The sequence below is a fragment of the Bos indicus genome, chromosome 8 (genome assembly GCF_029378745.1).
Source record: "Bos indicus isolate NIAB-ARS_2022 breed Sahiwal x Tharparkar chromosome 8, NIAB-ARS_B.indTharparkar_mat_pri_1.0, whole genome shotgun sequence".
Classification (NCBI taxonomy): Eukaryota; Metazoa; Chordata; class Mammalia; order Artiodactyla; family Bovidae; genus Bos; species Bos indicus.
In genome coordinates, this window is record NC_091767.1 from 72,456,736 (window position 1) to 72,478,628 (window position 21,893).

Consider the following 21,893-nt stretch of genomic DNA (forward strand, 5'->3'; position numbering starts at 1 on the left):
TCTGTAGTCTGACAGGCTTCTCTGTCCATGGAACTTTCCAGGCAAGAATGCTGGAGTGGTTTGCCATTTCCTACTCCATATATTCCCTCTGTTTTGGACTTCCTTCCCATTCAGGTTACCACAGGGCATTAAGTAGAGTTCCCTGTGCTATACAGTATTTTCTCATTAGTTCTCTATTTTATACACAGTATCAATAGTGTGTAAGTGCCAATCCCAGTCTCAGAATTCCTCCAACCTCCACCACTTTCTTCTGTGTAGTCATACATTTGTCTTCTTCATTTGTGTCTCTATTTCTTCGTTGCGAAGAAGATCATCTTTACCATTTTTTGTGTGTGTTTTTGGACTACCCTCTTAGCTGAGTTGGTAAAGAATCTGCCTACAGTGCAGGAGACCCAGGTTTGAAGATCCGCTGGAGAAGGGATAGGCTACCCATGCCAGTATTCTTGGGCTTCCCTTGTGGCTCAGCTGGTAAAGAATCCACCTGCAATGCGGGAGAATTGGGTTCAATCTCTGGATTGGGAAGATCCCCTGGAGAAGGGAAAGGCTACCCACTGCAGTATTCTGGCCTGGAGAACTCCATGGACTATATAGTCCATGGGGTCCCAGAGTCGGACATGACTGACTTTCACTTGCTCTTTTTCACTTTCATCTTTGTGTAAGAATAATGTATACCTAGAAGAACCTGAAGACCACACAGAAGTGTGGCCGAGAGGAGCTACCCCTCGCCCAAGGTCAGGGGCAGCATCCGAGAGAAGCTATCCCACATCCGAGTATATCATGAGAAACGCTGGGCTGGAAAAAGCACAAGCTGGAATCAAGATTGCTGGGAGAAATATCAATAACCTCAGATATGCAGATGACACCACCCTTATGGCAGAAAGTGAAGAGGAACTAAAAAGCCTCTTGATGAAAGTGAAAGAGGAGAGTGAAAAAGTTGGCTTAAAGCTGAACATTCAGAAAACGAAGATCATGGCATCTGGTCCCATCACTTCATGGGAAATAGATGGGGAAACAGTGGAAACAGTGTCAGACTTTATTTTTGGGGGGCTCCAAAATCACTGCAGATGGTGATTGCAGCCAGGAAATTAAAAGACGTTTACTCTTTGGAAGAAAAGTTATGACCAACCTAGACAGCATATTGAAAAGCAGAGACATTACTTTGCCAGCAAAGGTCCGTCTAGTCAAGACTATGGTCTTTCCAGTGGTCATGTATGGATGTGAGAGTTGGACTATGAAGAAAGCTGAGCGCTGAAGAATTGATGCTTTTGAAATGTGTTGGAGAAGACTCTTGAGAGTCCCTTGGCCTGGAAGGAGATCCAACCAGTCCATTCTAAAGGAGATCGGTCCTGGTGTTCATTGGAAGGACTGATGCTAAAGCTGAAACTCCAATTCTTTGGCCCCCTCATGTGAAGAGTTGACTCATTGGAAAAGACTCTGATGCTGGGAGGGATTGGGGGCAGGAGGAGAAGGGGACGACAGAGGATGAGATGGCTGGATGGCATCACTGACTCGATGAATGTGAGTCTGAGTGAACTCCGGGAGTTGGTGGTGGACAGAGAGGCCTGGTGTGCTGCGATTCATGGGGTCGCAGAGTTGAACACGACTGAGCGACTGAATTGAACTGAGAAGAACCTGATGATAATGCCTTATCTGATTAAGGAAAGATGTTCTGGTCTTGTTAATATGTTAAATTTTTTTTTTTTTCTTCTTCATTAAAATCCTTCCTTAGTTGCCCTCTGGTTTTTCTTTTCTCTTTCTCTCTCTCTCTCTCTCTTACTTTTCCTCATCAAGAAAGAGGTCAGCTGAAAAGAACAGCAGGTAGTAGAAGTGTAAGCGTGGTGACATTAGAATATGTACCTTTAGTGCTACTCCCAGGTGGAGAGTACACGTGAGGCCACGATTGAGGCATCCTTGGTGTTGTCAGTAACACCCTAAGTCCTCAGTTGAATCACTGCAGAAATGCTTGGAAAGGGCAGCAAGAAGATGGTTAAAATCCTAAGCTAGTCCCAGACTCTCTGGCTGTTTCTTAGGGGAGCTTTGTACTTTTCTTCTTGTTATGCAGTTGCTAAGTCATGCCCGACTCTTTATGACCTTATGACCTGCAGCTTCCCTGTCCTTCATCATCTCCTGGAGTTTGTTCATCCCCATTGAGTTGGTGAGGTCATCCAACCATCTCATTCTCTGCCACCCCTTCTCCTATTGCCTTTAGTCTTTCCCAGCATCAGGGTCTTTTCCAATGAGTTGGCTTTTCACATCAGGTGGCCAAAGTATTAGAGCTTCAGCATCAGTCCTTCAATGAATATTCAGGGTTGATTTCCTTTAGGATTGATTGATTGGATATCCTTGCTGTCCAAGGGACTCTGAAGAGTCATCTCCAGCACCACAGTCGAAAGCATCAATGCTTTGGCGTGTAGCCTTCTTTATGGTCCAACTCTCACATATCCGTATGTGACTACTGAAGAAACTGTAGCTTTGACTGTATGGACCTTTGTTGGGAAAGTGATGTCTCTGCTTTTTAATACACTGTCTGGGTTTGTCATAGCTTTCCTTCCAAGGAGCAAGCTTTGTATTTAGCTGCCTGCAATAAAATGGGTTTGCTGTCCTTAAGGACACCTGCCTTTCATTGTCTAACTTTACCTGGGAGAACTGCTGAGGATAGCTTGTTCTATTACCTCTACAGTTCTTCCTGATTCCCAGTTTTCACTGAATGACTTCTACTGTTCTATTGGTGAGGGTTGTTGTATCCATCTTTGAGGATATGGCTGCCACCGTGCCCCAAATGGGAAGCCAGACAGAGCCAGAAAGGGGAAAGGGGCAGGTGACTGCTGTGTCTGCCACTTGTTATCTTCCTCGAGGTTCTGCTGCATTCTCTTCTTTGGAAAAATATACTGGTACATCCATTTCTTACTTAGAGAAGCTGTGGCGTAAAGCTCCCAGTGTTTGTAGAACAAAGACTTTCTATTTTACAATTTTGAATTGCCTTGTTTTAGCTTTCCTCCTTTGTTGTTGTTCAGTTGCTCGGTCATGTCCAACTCTTTGCAGCCCCATGGACTGCAGCCCGCCAGGCTTGCCTGTCCTTCACCATCTCCCGGAGTTTGCTCAAACTCATGTCCATTGAATTGATGATGCCAACCAACCGTCTCATCCTCTGTCGCCCCCTTCTCATGCCCTTGGTCTTTCTCAGCATCAGGGTCTTTTCCAGTGAGTTGGCTCTTCGCATCAGGTGGCCAAAGTATTGGAGCTTCAGCATCAGTCCTTCCAATGAATATTCAGGACTGACTTCCTTTATGATTGACTGGTTTTATCTCCTTGCGGTTCAGGGTACTCTCAAGAGTCTTCTCCAGCACCACAGTTTGAAAGCATCAATTCTTTGACCTTTTTAGTCTTTTTTTTCTTTTGGCCATTCTGTGTGGCTTATAGGATCTTAGTTCCCAGACCAGGAGTTGAACGCATACCCCTTGCAATGGAAGGGCAGAGTCTTCACTACTGGACTACCAGGAAAGTCCATAGTCTACCGTTCTACTGGCTGAAAGTAGGCAGATCAAGATAAAAAGGAAAATGATGACGTTTGATCATCTTGTTAATATTCTGGAGTAGCAGACAACTCAGATTGGGAGCTTGTTCTGTGTTTGTTGGCTCTTTCTTTCATACACACTACCAAACACTATAATAGACCATGTCAGGTTCTAGTTATTCTTTGGGGGCTGTAATTTGAGGATTCATGAAAGAACCTAATTTATCAAAAAGATTAAATACTAGTAACCCATCAACTTTTCATTGTCAGAATCAGTCCTCATATTGGCACTTATCAGTCTATTCTATTGGTTTTTGTTGCATGATCCTAAAATCAGTCAATCCTAAAGGAAATCAACCCTGAATATTCACTGGACTGATGCTGAAGCTCTAATACTTTGGCCCCCTGATGCGAAGAGCTGACTCATTGGAAAAGACCCTGGTGCTGGGAAGGATTGAAGGCAGGTGGAGAAGGGGAGGCCAGAGGACGAGATGGTTGGATGGCATCACTGACTCAGTCGACATGGGTTTGAGCAAATTTCCGGAGAGAGTGAAGGACAGGGAAGCCTGGCGTGCTGCAGTCCATGGGGTCACAAAGAGTCATACACGACTGAGCAACTGAACAACAGCAGCGGTCCCAAGACCTCAAATTTCTTCTCTTTTCCTCTGTCTTTTAAAAGTCTGGTTCAAAAGAAAAGGCCAGGCCAAATCAAAGATGTGGTAAAATGCAAACTGTTTTACATTTGTAGACATACCATCTTGTCTAGTTGGCTCTACAAAATTATACTTTAGCGACATAAACAGTAAGCTGCTTAGGGCAGAATTCCAGGAGCTCGTCTTTCACAGCAGCTAGCAAGTCAGTTCATACACAGCAACTCACAGTTCTTGTTTAATTTCCTCAGACAAAACAAGAGATTGTGGTGGTGCCTGCTGATTTGAAGGGACACAAATTGTTTGTCTTCCCTCTTATCATAACCTCCTGAATCAGGGGGCTTGCAGCCACAGTTACTCTTCGTGTCATCCGGTCCAATGCCTAGTTTACAGATGGAAACTGAGGCCCTAGACGAACCAGGTCATGCTTGTGTCACTGGCAGAATTGAGTCTGTTTTGTTCAGTCCAAAGGGTTTCCTTTATTTCTCCTTTCTCTGTCTTCCTCTGTAGCATTTATTCACATTCCAGGGAGAAAACACAATCCACTGAGTGCATTAGTTGTATGCCTGAAATAGCATCAGGCAAACAGACAACATGATCACCAATTACCAGTTTATATGGTAAAGCTTGTTTGAGGAGGTTGGAGTCTTAAAGAATGAGGGGATTCTTTAAAAAAATTTTTTTTTTTTTAAGTTTTTGGCTGTGCAAAAGCCAAAGACCAAAACATTTTGGTCTTTGTTGCTGCATGGGCTTTTCTCTAGTTGTGGCGAGCAGGGGCTACTCGCTAGTTGCAGGGCATGGGCTTCTCATTGCCGTGGCTTCTCTCGTGGAGCACGGGCTTTAGGGCACATGGGTTCCATAGTTGCAGCTCCCAGGCTCCAGAGCACAGGCTCAGTAGTTGTGGCACACAGGCTTTAGTTGCTCCGCAGCATGTGGGATCTTCCCGGCTCAGGGATCGAACCTGTCACCTGCATTGGCAGGCTGAATTTTTTTTTTTTTTTTTTTTACTACTGAGCCACCAGGGAAGCCCGTAGTGAGAGAATTCTAAGAGTTGGATACACTGAGTGATTGAGCACACATACACACACACACACATAAGGCAGACAACATACTGAGAATCGGTCAGGCTCTTTTCTTTGCTCATAGACTCTTCCAGCGCATCTCTTTGCCATCATGGACCAGTCTGGTAAAATGGGATGAATAGGTCATCATTGGGCCGTATTAGTAACAGCTTTGCTGCTCATAAAGCTGGGTTCCTCGGAGCAAGGTGCTGACCCTTTGAGTCTCTGTTTCCTCGTTAAATAATATGGTAATTGGCAGCCATTCCATACAATGACTGCATTCCATATGGAAGTGAAACCATAAACTGCAACGGAAATGAAGTATATTACAGAGGGTGAGGGAAGGGCATGGTTCAAAAGTGCGGACTTGGCATGAATAGAGGTCGTTGTAAGTGATTGGAAATCTTGTTAGTACTTCAGTCCGAAGACGTGAAACAGACAGCACAAGTGTGACTGGTGACTTGTCATTCCAGCAGAAGGCATTGTTGAAGGATGTTTCCTAAGTGAAGCTCTTTGAAGGCTTATGTTGGAAAGATAGATTGTCTTGTATAATTTGCAAATAAAAAACACAAATGATTGGATACCCCTTTCTTGAGTGGTGGGAGACCATAACTGCTGCTTCTGGGGGAAGCAGGGAAATAATCTAAAAGTTTGGGGAAGAAGTGGTAAGTAACTGAATTTTGATGGATGGGTCTCATAAAAGCCACTCTTGTGCCTTGAGCCTCATCCAGTTCTTTGGAAAGACAAAATAATGTGTAACCAGGTCCCCATTCATGAGGGGTTTACCTTCTGCTTTGTGGCAGATGATAACACAAGATTATCTCTGATTAAAAATCCAAACTGTGTTGGAAAGAAAACTTGTGGAATGATGGAGAATAATGAGGTCCTTGCAGGGTGATTGTTGTTGCTGTTTAGTTGCTAAGTCATGTCTGATTCTTTGTTTCCCCATGGACTGTAGCTCACCAGACTCCTCTGTCCATGGGTTGTTCCAAGCAAGAATACTGGAGAGTGTTGCCATTTCCTTCTCCAAGGGATCTTCTCGACCCAGGGATTGAACCTGTGTCTCCTGCTTGGCAGGCAGATTCTTTACCACTGTCACTCATCATTTGTGGAATTGCATTGTGAATGTGAGCTTTGCAGTATGCGGAAGAAAAAGATAAACTGTTGCCCCAGATAGAGGTAAACTGTGAGTGGAGCACAGAATTTAGGAGAGATTATGAGTCTCAACTGAAGCAGAGGGTCAATTTGGCAGATGATGAAGCAGCAGTGGATAATTAAGGCCAGGATAATTTGGGGAGCACTTTGATTGTCAGGCTTAGGAATCTAGGATTTAAGGTGGCTCCTTGGTAAAGAATCCTCCTGCCAATTCAGGAGACTTAAGAGAGGTGGATTCAGTCCCTGGGTCAGGAACTTCCCCTGGAGAAGGAAATGGCAACCCACTCAAGAATTCCTGCCTGGAAAATTCCATAGACGAAGCCGGCAGGCTACATTCCATGGGGTCCCAAAGAGTTGGACACAACTGAGCGAGTAAATAGCAATAGCCTGTGGTGTGCGTGCATGCGTACCTGTGTTTGCAGCAGTCCTTGGTACACGTTTGGAGCTTGGGGCTACAGTGCCAGCTGCAGCCGTGGGGCGCTTCTGCTCGCTCTCCTGGTGACTAAGAACAAGGAAGACATGAAGCTTGGTGGTTACATAATACACTGTGACACGGCAGCCTCCCTACTTCCTGATTCCATCCACTGGTGGGGCCAGAGCAAGGAACCGGTCCGGTGGGAGGCAGTGAATGCGGCTCGGGGGAGTTAGAGATGAAGACCGACATTTTCCATAGAGAACCAGCGGTATACTTAGTAGGCAAAACATTTGAATCAAGTAGCGGTCAGATGAAGGAAGTGAATTTCAGTGGAACAGGAGCTGTGGCCTTGTGGCCCGTGAAAGCGTCTAGAAACCGGGAACTAACTCCTTCTGCTGAATTCGGTGCAGTTTCTCCCAGCCCACTTCATCAGCCTGCCCTTGTTCTGAATTCATAATACAGTCTAAAAGCTCAATAGTCGATCATCTCCAACATACCTCTAGGAGTCTGTGCCAAGGCTATAGAAGAACACGTATTTGATTGATTCTCTTCACAAAGAGAAGCTGCTTGAACATGTATACACTACTACATTTTAAATGGATAGCCAACAAGGACCTACTGTACAGCACAGGGAACTCTGCTCCATGTCATGTGGTAGCCTGGGTGGGAGGGGAGCCTCAGGGAGAATGGGTATTTGTATCTGTATATGTATGGCTGAGTCCCTTTGCTGTCCACCTGAAACTATCACAACATTGTTAGTGGCTATATGCCAATACAAAATACAATGTTTAATTTTGTTTTTTTAAAGAAGCCACTTGAAAATGTGGGGCTGGTAGTCTGCTCCTTCCTTTCCGAGATAGACTGATGGAAGCCCGAGTCTATTGGCAGTCTGCTGAACCAGGTGGATAGCCGGCTCAGGAAAAGAGCAGGAGGCAATGGCTACTGTTCACGACTGGCAATGGCAGGGTTACCGTTCTTCCCTTTTTAATGACCCTTGTGGGATCTGGCAAATGGATTGAGTGACCAGCCTCATGTTCATCAGAGCTGCAGAGATGGGGAATCTCATGGACTCCTTGGATCCTCAGGTACATGGATAGAACCCAATCTCTAAGGTGGTTCTTTCTCCCTGAAGGGAAGCAGCTCACTCATTATGAGAGAGAGCAAGAAATACATTTGCTTTAAAAAAAAAAAAAAAAAAAAGGTTTACTGAAGTCTAACACACCATAAAATCCACCCATTTTGGACAGATAGTTCATTGATTTTGAGTAAATACGCAGAGTTTGGAGACCATCAGCACCACCAAATCCCATTTTAGGATGTTTCCGTCTCTCTCTAAAGCTCCCTGGTGCCCGTTATGCTCAGTCACCATTCACACCCTCAACCCCAGGAAACAATGAAATGCCCTATGCCATTGACAGCCATTGGCTTCTTCTGGATACTACAGATAAATAAATGGAAGCCTAATATATTTTGTACATATGACTTTTGTTTCGCATAATGTCTTTGAAGGTCATCTGAGTTGCAGTGTATTCATAGTTCATTCCTTTTTATTTATTTATTTTTTAAAATATATTTATTTGAATTGGAGGCCAGTTACTTTACTCTATTGTAGTGCTTTTGCCATACATTGACATGCATCAGCCACAGTTCAATCCTTTTTTAAAAATACTTATTTCTATTTATTTATTTGGCTGCACTGAGTCTTAGTTGTGGCATGCAGGATCATTCATTGTGGCGTGTGGGATCTAATTCCCTGACCAGGGATCAAACTCAGGCCCCCTGCACTGGGAGTATGAAGTCTTACTGGATCACCAGGAAGGTCCCTTTTATTCTTTTTTATTGCTGAGTAATTTCATTGTATGGACAGACCATGTTTTATATATCCATTGATTCTTAAGTGAATGAGTTGTTTCTGGTGTTTGGCTGTTATAAATAATGCTGCTGTGTTGGCTTCTTGTCAATGTCCTTACAATGTCCAATGACCACAAACTTGGTGACTTGAACAACAGGATTTTCTTCTCTCACAGATCTGAAGGTCAGAGATCGAAAATCAAGGTGTTGACCGCCTGTGCTCCTTCTAGAGGCTCTCAGGGAATTCTGTTCCTTGTCCCTTCTAGCTTCTAGTGGTGATACCAATCCTTAACTTGAGGTCACGTTACTTCACCCTGTGCCTCCAACCTCATGTTGCCTTCTCTTCTGTAAATCTCTTAAAACTCCCTCTGTCTCTCTCTTATCTGGATACATAGGATTGTGTTTAGGTCACAGCCTGAATTTTCAGAATAACCTCCTCTCCTATCTTTATCTTGTTTTTTGCTACCTTGAAACACTTGCACGTTTCAAAATCTGATGTGTATCTTTGCGTGGGGGGTATTTTTCTGCATACCACAGTGACTTTGAATATTCACATGAAGTTGTGTTGACATGTTTCCCTTTCTCTTTGTAAATAACTAGGAGTAGAATTGCTGGGTTGCATGTTTAACTTTTTAAGAAACTGTCAAACTGAGAGGTTATATCATTTTACATTCCTACTGGTAATGCATAAGGGTTCCAGTTTCTCCACATTCCTGCCAAGTCTGCCTTTTAAAAGTTACAGCCATTCTAGTGGGTGTGAAATTGCAGCTCCTTGGGGTTTTAATTTGCATTTCCCTGATGACTAATGGTTGTTGGACATTTTTTCTTGCTCTGATTATTCATCGTATATAATTCATGGTAAAATGTCTCTTCAGAACTCTTACCCATCTTAAAATTGGATTGTCACCTTCTTTTGGAGGTACAAGAGTTAGTCTGCTGTTTTTCACGATCTGGTCCAGTCCTGAGTGCTGTGCTGATGGCGATCACCTTGATGAGAAAGTGCTAAGGTGCCCCATTTCCACAGGATGCCTAGAACTGGGGGCAAGGAAGCCACTGGGGTTTAGTTTATTACTGGGCTGGGGGATGGATGGGACTCACAGTTGGCCCTTAGGCTGCCAATTACTGTCAGGGAAGCCAGGAGATGGCTCGCCCTGTGGCCAAGAGATCAGAAGCTCAGTGGTATTGTAGGCTGATAACTCTTATATAACCATTTTAATTAAGGAGTTGTGTCTGTAATGATACATTTACTCTGTCACTTCCCATACTATACTATTAAAAAATCCCTGGTATAGGTACCACATCTGAGTGTCTCAACACTCTGTCTCCAGTCTGTAGCACAATATGTGGAACATATCAGGCAACCAACCAAAACTTGTTGGATGGAGGAATGACTAAAATGCCAGCAGTGGGAATCCAGGAGGATGCTCTCTGCTTTTCAGAAGGGGATTCACTTGAAATGATTAAAGAGGTGGTTATTTGTTGGAGAATTGGTTCAATAACTAAAGTATGTGCTCTTTTTTTAAGTTGCGTATATTGTTTTTAATTTTGGCTGCGCTGGGTCTTCACTGTGGCACATGGCAGCGTCTCTTGTTGCAAAGCACAGGCTCTAGAGTGAGAGGGATCAGCAGTTGTGGTACACGGGCTCAGTTGTCCTGTAGCGTGTGGGATCTTGGATCCCTGACCAAGGATTGCACCCGTGTCCCCTGCATTGGAAGGCGGATTCTTTACCACTGGACCATCAGGGAAGTTCCCTGGGTGTGCTCTTTGGTGACTTGTATTTTAAGTGCCACTGATGCCATCATTTCTGTCTTCTGTTTCTCCTTTCCAGCGATCTATAACTACAACGCCTCTCAAGATGTGGAGCTGTCCTTGCAGGTTGGAGACACAGTTCACATCCTGGAAATGTATGAGGGTAAGTCTGGATGGCCTTCTGCCAGATGGGTGGGGAGGCCCGAGCAGTGTGAGTTACTCATAAGGCTCTTGGAGCAAACATCAACACAGTTTACTTCCTGAAGCGATGCTAGTAAAAATCTAGGAAGCGCTTAGGGTTTTGTACCAGGGTGGTTTCAAAACAGCCAGCTGAGTGCCTGAGCACAGACGTGCCCAGACACCAGAATCAAAATATGTGACTCTGCAATCTGTAAGTTACAATGCTCTTGTGTATCCCCATCCTATTTAATTCTGATGACAGTCCTCTAAGGGTGGCAAGGCAGTGTTTATTTTTTCTAATTAAGAAAAAATATATATGACTGACTTTCAAAACTATAGAACTCTTTTTTTAAAAGGTTTTGTTTATTTTTGGCTCTGTTGCCTTGCTTTCTCTAGTTGGGGCGAGCAGGGGCTACTACTCTTCGTTGCAATGCTCGAACTTCTTCTTGCGGTGTCTTGTTGTGGAGCACAGGCTCTAGGTGTGTGGGCTTCTGTTTACAACACACAGGCTCAGTAGTTGTGCACACGGGCTTCATTGCTCCATAGCATGTGGAATCTTACTGGATCAGGGATCGAACCCCTATCGTCTGCATTGGCAGGCAGATTCTTATTCTCTACGCCACCAGGGAAGTCAAAAACTATAGAACTCTTAAAAATTACATGAGTACCCCACACTCACTTTTTTAAATGTAGGAAACATAATGCTCGTTTTATACTTGAGAAAACTAATATTCAGAGAAAATAATATACCTTGTGTCATACAGCTAGTGACAGAACCAGGTGAAATGAGACACTGTTGATTTCTGGTGGCTTCTCATGAAGCAAGACCCTAATATGTGAAAGATGGTGTCTTTTCATAGGTACTGTGAATAGATCAGATCAGTCGCTCAGTCGTGTCCGACTCTTTGTGACCCCATGAATAAATAGGGAGAGCATATAATTCAACTGGGCTTCTCAGGTGGCACTAGTGGCAAAGAGCCTGCCTGCCAGTGCAGGAGACTCAAGAGACACAGGTTCTATCCCTGTGTTGGAAATATCCCCTGGAGGAGGGCATGACAAGCCACTCCCATATTCTTGCCTGGAGAATCCCATGGACAAAGGAGCCTGGCGGGCTTTGGTCCATAGGGTCACAAAGAGTCAGACACGACTGAAACAACTTAGCATGTACAGATAATTCAGGTTCAAAAAGGCAAAAGAGTTTATTTCTTAGTAAAATTCTCTCAGATAAAATAATTAAATTGATTTAATTAAAAAAAAAAGTGACTCTGGATGCAGAAGGCCCTGGCTCCGGAGGAGACAAGTGCATCACTGGGCTGATGGGAGATCAAAGGAAGCGTGGCTGATGAAGTGGCTCTTTCTTCTCACCTCTGAGTGTTGCCAGACTTGGGGAGAAACGAGGGAGAGACTTACTGGTGTTGCTGAAATTCCTTCAAAGAATTAGGTCAGGGCGACTGTAGGTGCCGAAAGCCTTCTAGTATATTTCCTGCAACTAGATCGGGTTGGGGGGCAGGGTGTCCCAGTTAACCTGTAAGTGGACTGTTGGACAGTATCCAGGCTCCCAGCTCATCTGAAGAGCACAGGTCATGGGTGCACTCATGCCGCCCCACCCCAGACTTCTCACTACCACCCTAAATCCTAGTAGAACTCCAGTGTTGCCACATTTCTAATCCAAATGCCTAGAGCACAACAAACACGTCTCTAGGCCACTGACATTGAGGATCAAGGCAAAAAACTGAGAATCCATTTATTCTTTCTGAAGACTGGGGTAGGAATGAGGTGGAAGTGAGGCAGATTTTTCTCATATGGTGAGTTTCCCTCGTGGCTCAGATGGTAAAGAATCTGCCTGCAGTGCAGGAGATTTGGGTTTGATACCTGGGTTGGGAAGATACCCTGGAATAAGACATGGCAACCCACTCCAGAATTCTTGCCTCGAGAATCCCATGGACAGAGGAGCCTGATGGGCTACAGTCCATGGGGTCACAAAGAGTCAGACATGACTAAGCGACTAAGCAGAGCACAGAGGCTTGTTAGGACAAGAACTGTGAATTTGCAGGGTCTGGTCCCACCACATAAATGGTTGTGATCATGGCATTGTGAGGGTGGTTTTCTAGAATCCACCTCGGCTTCTGAGGTTCAGACAGACAGACACAGGATGGAGAAGAGGAGATGGGAAGTTAAAAGGACAGGAAGTAGGGCTCAGCCACAGAAAAGCTAAGCTGTCTGCTGCATTGCGTAGAAGACTCCACTGTTACTGCTGCTTCCCTTTGGTTTTAGGCAAAGAGTTGGTAGTTTGCATTATCCTTCTACCTGTCACACACTTCAGAGTGTTGATGTGCAGCTTCTGCAGGTGGGGAGGAGGAAGGGAGGGAGGGCTGCATGGTCTCTTCCCTCTCTGCTGTCTCTCTCCCATTTTTATTCACACCATCTCAGGTCCAGTCATATGTCAGTTCTATGGTATCAGCAAGACACAGGGATAATCTACTTACATTCTTGAGCTCCTTTGCATATTAAACATGGCCTTACTAGGTCATGCCACTTGGTCAGGGGCCAGATCAATCCATTCTACTTTTTATGGGCTTCCCTGCTGGCTCAGGTGGTAAAGAATCTGCCTGTAGTGCAGGAGACCTGGGTTCAATCCCTGGGTTGGGAAGATCCCCTGGAGAAGGGAATGGCAACACACTCCAGTATTCTTGCCTGGAGAATCCCCATGGACAGAGGAGCCTGGTGGGCTGCGGTCCATGTGATTGCAAAGAGTTGGACATGATTGATCAACTAAGCAGAGCACATCACCCTTTATGGGGACACACATTTTTCCACTGTACATGTAAGACACGTGTTCAGTTTCTATAGGCTTGAAAATAAATTATATTTTACTGGTATTGGGTATGATTTCTATAGATGGCAATTAGATTCTGATTTTATCCCTATTTTTTCCCCCAAATTTGCTATATGCTAATCTTTCTTTTGAATTTCTGTTACTGAGAGAACTGTGTTAAATCTTCCACCATTGTAGTTTGTGTCAGTTTATGATTTGACGTATGTCATATGGTTTGACATATGGTTTCAGGTTTTTTTGCGGTCTGTATTCTCAGACCTGTTTTGAGGTACATACAATTTTGAAATTGTTATATTAGACAATCCCAACTTTGAATTCCTGTTTATAAAGCTTTGATCATTGTCTCCGTCTGCAGTATGCTGTCTGTTTTGTCTGAAATTGCAGCCAGTTCACGGGCAGTGCCAGGGCTCCCCTTTTTTGTCCTCCTGGCCCCACAAAGCTGTTCTAAATGCTGCTCAGAGACTCAAGGGATCTTTTCTTAATTCAGCAAATACCTCAAGAGGAAAGGAGCTCCCAGTGCTGGTCTCCTCTTCCTGAATTTGGTCTTTTTCATATCTAGACCTAGTAATTCTTCACTTTACCATGTTAGCTCTTTCTGTGTGCCTGTTGTGTGCTTATGTTATACTTAAGCTTTTCTAATTGACCTGCAGAGTGTAGGAGCGAAGAGCATACAGTTGATCTGAAATCAAGTGGCTGATATCTTTTAAATACATTTTCAAAATTCTCTTTTCCTTTGTTATTATTATTGGCATTGCTGGGCAGCATGTGGGATCTTAGTTCCCTGATCAGGGATTGAACCCATGCCCCCTGCATTGGGAGCATGGAGTCTTAACCACTGGACTGCCAGGGAAGTCCCAGAGTTATTTTTTCATATTTATGTGACACAAGCATGTTTCTGGAAATATTTGATTAATGCACTTTGTCCTCATAGGATTCACATTAATGGTCATTTTAAGTGTGTATACTATTTATACTTTACTGAGCAATCTCTCAGTTGACCACTGAACATTCCTCAAAGTAGCACTCCTACGGACCAAGGTAAGGTGGTCACTGAGCTTGGTTGACTATAAGTATAAATATACAAACACGCCTATTGTAAATACCTTCCGGAGCTTGAGTCCAAAAGCCACACTGCACCTGATGTATTCCAACTCACACCGCAGTATACTTTCTGGAAGCACTGGCACAGTCAGTGCTGCTAAGTCACTTCAGTCCTGTCGGACTCTGTGCGACCCCATAGACGGCAGCCCACCAGGCTCCCCCGTCCCTGGGATTCTCCAGGCAGGAACACTGGAGTGGGTTGCCATTTCTTTCTCCAATGCATGAAAGTGAAAAGTGAAAGTGAAGTCGCTCAGTCGTGTCTGACTCTTAGCGACCCCATGGACTGCAGCCTACCAGGCTCCTCCATCCATGGGATTTTCCAGGCAAGAGTACTGGAGTGGGCTGCCATTGCCTTCTCCGTCAATAGAGTCATGCAAAAAACTTACTTGAACCCTGCTCTGTCTGGATTGTGATGATCCAGATGCTGTAGGTCCTCACAGCAAGAAGCAGATTTTCTTGTTACCGTGAAATGCTTGGGCGCCTGCCATAGAATGCTTTCATCCCAGAGAAGGATGTCAGGGACTTCCCTGGTGGTCCAGTGGCTTTCCCAGTGACTCAGTGGGTAAAGAATCCACCTGCAGTACAGGAAATACAGGAGATGCAGGTTCGATCCCTGGGTGGGAAAGATCCCCTGGAGGAGGAAATGGCAACCAACTCCAGTATTCTTGCCTAGGGAATCTGCATGGACAGAGGAACCTGGCGGGCTACAGTCCATAGGGTCACAAAGAGTGGGACACGACCGAGCAACTAAACACGCACGCAGCAGTGGTTAAGACTCCAAGCTTCCAATGCAGGGGGTGCAGGTATAATCCCTGGTTGGGAAACTTAAGATCCCACATGCCAGGGGAAAACTTTTTATTTTTGTATTTTTCCTAAAATTTTTTTTTAAATTGGAGGATAATTGCTTTACGACATTGTGTTAGTTTCTGCCATACATCAACATGAATCAGCCATAAGTATACATACGTCCCCTCCCTCTTGAACCTCCCTCCCACCTCTCAAGGTTGTCACAGAGCCCCAAGTTCGAGCTCCCTGCATCATATAGCTAGCGAATTCCCACTGGCTATCTGTTCTATATATGGTAATGGATATGTTTCAGTGTTACTCTTTCAATTCGTCCCTCTCTTGCCCCCACTGTGTCTACAAGTCTGTTCTCTATGTCTGCGTCTCCATTGCCTCCCTGCAAATAAAAATAAGGACATCAGTGCCTGTTCTATAAAAGTGGACACGTGTCAGGGTGTGTATGGGGGTATTTAGAGCATGAGCTTTTTCACTTCATTAATAGCCAGGTGACAGATCAGCTTTTTACAGAGATGATGATACTGGCTTAAGTTTTAAAAGTGTGCATTTTATGGGATTAATTTTTTCTAATGGTGCTCGCCTTGCCAGACAGAGCAATAGATTCTTCTATCTGCTAAGTACCTCGCATTCTTGGCTGGGTTCTCAAATTCCTTGATTATTATAGCCGGTTCAGGACACAGTGAAGGCAGGAGTGCTTTGCAGATATTCAACATGATGGAAATGCTGAGTAATAACTTGTGTTCTAGCCCTCCTCCCCCCATCTCCTCTTTAAAAAAATAAACGAAGTAGAAACACCCACAGTACTGCCAGATGGAATTTAAGGGTGGTGCTGGCATCATTTCATGGCCCAGGGGTGGCGGGCAGGGGTGTGTCTTTGAGCTTCCTGTCTTCCTGACTCCAGGGGGTCCTCCCCGCAGACACCCTACCCCACCCTGCCTTTGAGATATTTGCATACCAGACCTGGGTGGGCTCTTCAGGCGTGGACATGAGTCCACCCTTCCAGAACCCAGACTTGGAAATTTCTTTCCTGCCCACAACCTGCAACAGTACTACGCAGGACTCTCTCTGTTGTTTCCCATCCTGTGGTTCAGTGAATGGTTCTCCAAGTGGTAGCTCCTTGGAGGTCTGCTCCTTCTTCATCCATGGGACCCCTGCCTAGCATGGCTTCTTGTATACAGTAGGTGCTCAAGTCTATTGAACGAGTAAAGAGAGATCAAGGACAGCTAGTGTGGAGAGTAAGGGGTGTGTAGGGTCACCCCACACAGTCCCTGGTAGTACAAGGCAGGGCTTTTCTCCTTCCATGACACGCCAGCATTGCTCTGCCCTATACAGACTACCTACAGAAGGATTTGGTTATCACGTGAGTTGCTTTTTAAAAACATGGTTTTATTGAGATAGGTTTCAAATACCATCCAGTTGACCCATTTCCCTGGCAGTCTAGTGGTTAAGACTTTGCCTTTCAACGCAGGGAGGGTGGGTTCGATCCCTGGTTGGTAAGCTGGGATGCCACATGCATAAAACAGAAGCACTGTTGTAACAAATTCAATAAATACTTTTTAAATATTCCGCATCAGGAAAAAAAAAAGTATTTTTAAAAAAGGGGATGCAATTTAATGGCTATTTACAAAGCACTCTATTCACAGAGTAGGGCAATCATATAACTCTACTTTCAGAATGTTTTCATTATCTCCAAAGAAACCCTCTATACTCATTCATGGTTATTACCCCCCAGCTCCAGGCAACCACTAACCTAATTTCTGTCTCTATAGGTCTGCCTATTTGTTCTAAGACATTTCATGTAAGTGAAATCGTGTGACATGTGGTCCTTTGTGACTGGCTTCTTCTACTTAAAATAATCTTTTGGGGTCTCATTCATGTTGTAGCATATGTCAGTACTTCATACCTTTTTCTTTCTAAATAATAATTATTAAATGCGTAGATCGCGTTGTATTTATCCATTCATCAATTAACGGACATTAGGGTTGTTTACACTTTTTCGTTATTATGAATAATGCTACTGCCCTCAACTTGTACGTACACGTTTTGTGTAGATACATGTTTTCACTTCTCTTGGGTTTATCCTTTGGAGTGAAATTGCTGGCTCATATATGAGAATTAGACCATAAAGAATTATTGATGCTTTCTCACTGTGGAGCTGGAGAAGACTCTCGAGAGTCCCTTGGACAGCAAGGAGATCAAACCAGTATGTCCTAAGGGAAATCAACCCTGAATACTCATCAGAAGGACTGATGCTGAAGCTGAAGCTCTAATACTTTGGCCACCTGATGCGAAGAGCTGACTCAATGGAAAAGACCCTGATGCTGGAAGAGACTGAGGGCAAGAGGAGAAGGGGACAACAGAGGATGAGATGGTTGGATGGCATCACTGATTCGTTGGACATGAATATGGGCAAACTACAGGAGATAGTGAAGGACGGGGAAGCCTGGCATGTTGCAGTCCGTGGGGTTGCAAAGAGTGGAACATGACTTAGTGACTGAACAACAACAATGGCAACTCTGTATTTAACCTTTTGGGGAACTGCCAAACTTACTGCTTGAGCTTTGGCTCTAAAACAGGAGACCACAGTCCACATGAGCAAGTGTTCCATCCCTCATCCCTTATCATGGTTTCTCTGTGTGACCTTGTCCCTGAACATCATTTGTTACTAAAGATAAGGGAAGGGAGTGGAATTGACTGAGAAGATATATACTGCTCATCTTTCATAGCCCGCCTCCATGTTGCTTTCACCAACTTTTTCAGGAGACAGAAATCCGCAAGGACCAAAGCAGGTGTCCTTCCCTTTCTTCCTCTGTGGCATTGGCCTGCCTGCAGCAACTGGCTTGTTTTTGCTTGTTTATCCAGACAAAAGGTTTGTCAGTGAGACCACTATTCTCCATCTCGGTGTTCTTTCCTACCCCAGATCCATGAGCACGACTGAGAAAGCTTTGAAACCCAGGAGAGATTTCAGCTATGGTCATCTATTCATTCAACAGGACTCACTGAGCAAGTACTATGCTCTTAGGTGCCAACGACATTTATTGAGCACAAGAGATGATACAGCACTGTTACCTAAGTAACAAAATGGCCAGGTTCCTGCTCTCTTAGGGTTTTCATTCAAGGGATAGATGATAAGACAAGTGAACAAAATCTGAGAATAAGAACATTTGGATTCTTGTAAGTGCTGTGGGGAGAAAAGGGTAGTGTTACATAGACCAGAGAGGTAAGTGAAGGTGGTGAAGAGGGAGAGAAGGACCACTTTAAAAAAAAAAAAAAAAAAACTTATAATTTTTTATTGGATTATAGCTGATCAGCAATGTTTTGATTATTTCAGGTGAACGCAAAAGGACTCAGCCAACCATATACATGTATCCATTCTCCCCTCAAACTGTCCTCCCATCCAGGCTGCCAAATATCATTGATCAGAGTTCCCTGTGCTATACAGCAGGTCCTTGTTGGTTATCCATTTTGAATAAAGCAGTGTGTACACAGGACCACTTTAGATTGGACAGTTTTGTTTCTATCTTATCTAGGTTTAGCTGTCCCTGGGCAGTACATTTGAATTCTCTTTATGTCATGGTCACTTCATCTAAAATAGGGTCACTCTTTGAATTGAAAGTGATTAAACCAAAGTGACTTAAAAAGTCAGGTTTCTGCATCCCTTCAACCATGAAGCCCTCCTCTCCTGTAATTAACCAGATTCCAGTCACAAGGGATTTCTTGCCCAGGGTCTGTCGTTCCATCAGCAGGTATTAGTCTCCTGCCTTTGCTTCATATCCATTAGTTAACTTGTTTTCACTTCCATAAACCACTCAAAAGCTCAAGAGAGACAGTGACTGGTGTGAACAGTGTTTTCTGGGGGTAAACAGAACAAATTTGGCTCCTGTTGGAAATAACAAAATGAGATTATTCTCAAAGGCCTTCCAAGCTCTACAGAGGCAGGCATAGAGTAAAGTTTTATATGATTTCAGTGTAATTTGTAAAGACCTAGAGGAGAGCCCAAACAATTGGGTTAGAACCGGAGGAAATGGGCAGTTCTGAAAAGATGAAATAAAAAGGAGCACTTGTGTGTATATCAGGAGGTTCTCAATATACCCATGCTATGTCTTCTGTGTGGAATGAGGCCAGTTTTGAAATGCACCTTAATCAAGAATCAATACTGTATGATATGAAAAAGAATAGAAATGGATTACGACTTGGGCTATACAACCTTTGAGTCTCATTTTTTGTAAAGCAGGCTTTTCTGAGTAAGCAGTATTATGACAGGTAGATAAAGTTACATGGTACTGGATTTTAGCTCCATAGCTGACAAACTTTCTAACAGAGGCATAAAAAAGAAGAGAGTCCACTGGAAGAGTTTATTCCAAGAAGCAGCCTAATCAGTGTGTTTCTGGGAAGTGGAATTAAGAATCCTCCATTGGAAAAGGGAACCTTCCCACACTGTTGGTGGAAATGTAAATTGGTACAGCCACTATGGAAAAAACTATGGAGGTTCCTCAACAAAAACAAAAATAGAGTTGCCGTATGATCCAGCAGTCCCATTCCTGGGCATGTATTGGGACAAAACTATAATTCAAAGAGATACTCACACCCCTGTGTTCATAGCAGCACTATTCACAGTAGCCAAGCCATGGAAACAACCTAAATGTCCATTGATAGATGCGTGGATAAAGAAGATGTGGTACACATATACAGTGGAATACTACTCAGCCAGAAAAAGGAGTGAAATAATGCCTTGCAGCAACTTGGATGGACCTGGAGATTATCGTATGAAATGAAGTCAGAAAGAGAAAGACAAATACCATAGAATATTGTTTATATCTGGAATTTAAAATACGACACAAATGAACCCAAGAAACAAACACAGACTCTCAAATACAGAGAACAGACTTGTGCTTGGAGGAGGAGGGGAGTTGGGGAGGAAGGATTGGGAGTTTGGAATTAGTGGATGCAAACTAGTGTGTACAGAAAGGATAAACAATATGGTCTTACTGTATAGTGTAGGGAATTATATTTAATATCCTGTGATAAACTGTAATGGAAAAGAATATGAAAAAGAATATAGTGTATAGCTTTGTATAGCAGAAATGAATACAACATTGTAAATCAACCATTCTTCCCTAAAACTTTAAAAAAAAACTCTCCAGTGGACCATGCGATACAGACAGGTCTTATCAAAGGCTTTCAGAGCTTCTGATTTGAAAATTTGTATCATCACCTCCTCCAGTCCTGTGAGTCAGCCTGGTAGTCTTGTCATCCCTTTATTGTTCCTTTTTTCTGTTCACTCCCTTCTCTACCTCAGTTCCTTCTCTGTTTGTTCAGTCATGCTAGTGACCATAAAACAAGTGAGAGAAAATCAAACTTGATTTAAAAAAATCAGTCCTTAACAGCATGTATAAAAGTTGACTGGGTATAAGCTGAAATAAGGCATTCGATGTATTTGTAAGTTTCGTTTACTTTCGTTACCCTGTTTGTCACAGTAATGGGAACTTCATTGTCATTCAGAATCCATAGCCCTACCAGGTTCTAGTTAGGAAAACAATCACCTTTCTCAAACGTGAATGGCAGTGTGCCCAACAGCTTGGATTTTACGACAAGGATTGCGTGCAAACATTTTGCCTCCAGCCTTGAACGCAAAATAAGCCCCGTGGTGTTTTGATGAGTGTGCCGGTCATTTCCCACATCTGTTTGACCTTCACCTTAAGGCCACCTGGTCAGCTACTACTCCTGGGGACACGTGTTCCCGAGATGTGTTTTTCCATAGATGTTTGGCAGCAGGAGGGTGTTTATAAGAAAAACTAATTAAAAAGTAGAGTTGGTGAAAAGTCTCATTTCAGGTTTCATCTTTTAATGTTTTTATTGGCATATAGTTGATTTCCAACGTTGTGTTAGTTTCTGCTGTACAGCAAAGTGAATCAGTTACCCATTGTTAATATTATGTATCCGTTCTTTTTTAGATTCCTTTCCCATACAGGTCATTACAGAATATTGAGTAGAGTTCCCTGTGCTATATAGTATGTCCTTATTAGTTATCTGTTTTATATATGCTGGTGTGTATATTGCAGTCCCAGTCTCTCAATTTATACCTCCCCTACCTCAGGTTTCATCTTTATTTAAAAGAGACTGCCTTCTCTTCTTTTTCCTTTTGAGATATATTCAAGCGTGCTTCTAAAATGCCATCTTGAAAACGTATGTTCTTGGCATATAGGAAAATGTAGGATCTTTTAGGATCAGGGTGAGGACCTTTTTCTTTTTAAAATTTTTTATTATATGTTTTTGGCTATGCTGGATCTTCGTTGCTGCTCGAGGTTTTTTTAAGTTGTGGCAAGCAGGGGCTACTCTCATTGTGGTGCTCAGGCTTCCCACTGTGGTGGCTTCTCTTGGTGTGAAGCACTGGCTTTCTAGGGTATTTGAGCTTCTGTGGTTGCAGTTCCCGGGCTCTAGAGCACAGACTCAGTAGTTGTGGTGCTCGGGCTTAATTGCTTCGCATCATGTGGGACCTCCTGGATCAGGGATCAACCCCGTGTTTTCTGTGTTGTTAGGTGATAGATTCTCTACCACTGAGCCACCAGGGAAGCCCCAG

The 21,893-nt window shown here is 43.7% G+C and overlaps 1 protein-coding gene across 2 annotated transcripts in view; it reads left to right on the forward strand.

The window, feature by feature from the left end:
- DOCK5 (dedicator of cytokinesis 5) overlaps positions 1-21,893 on the forward strand; it is a 280,813-nt gene that overhangs the window by 69,964 nt on the left and 188,956 nt on the right. For both annotated transcript variants that reach the window (XM_019966376.2, XM_070794944.1), the window contains exon 2: positions 10,475-10,558. In XM_019966376.2, the coding sequence (XP_019821935.2) occupies positions 10,475-10,558 (84 nt within the window). The remainder of the gene's footprint in view (positions 1-10,474; positions 10,559-21,893) is intronic.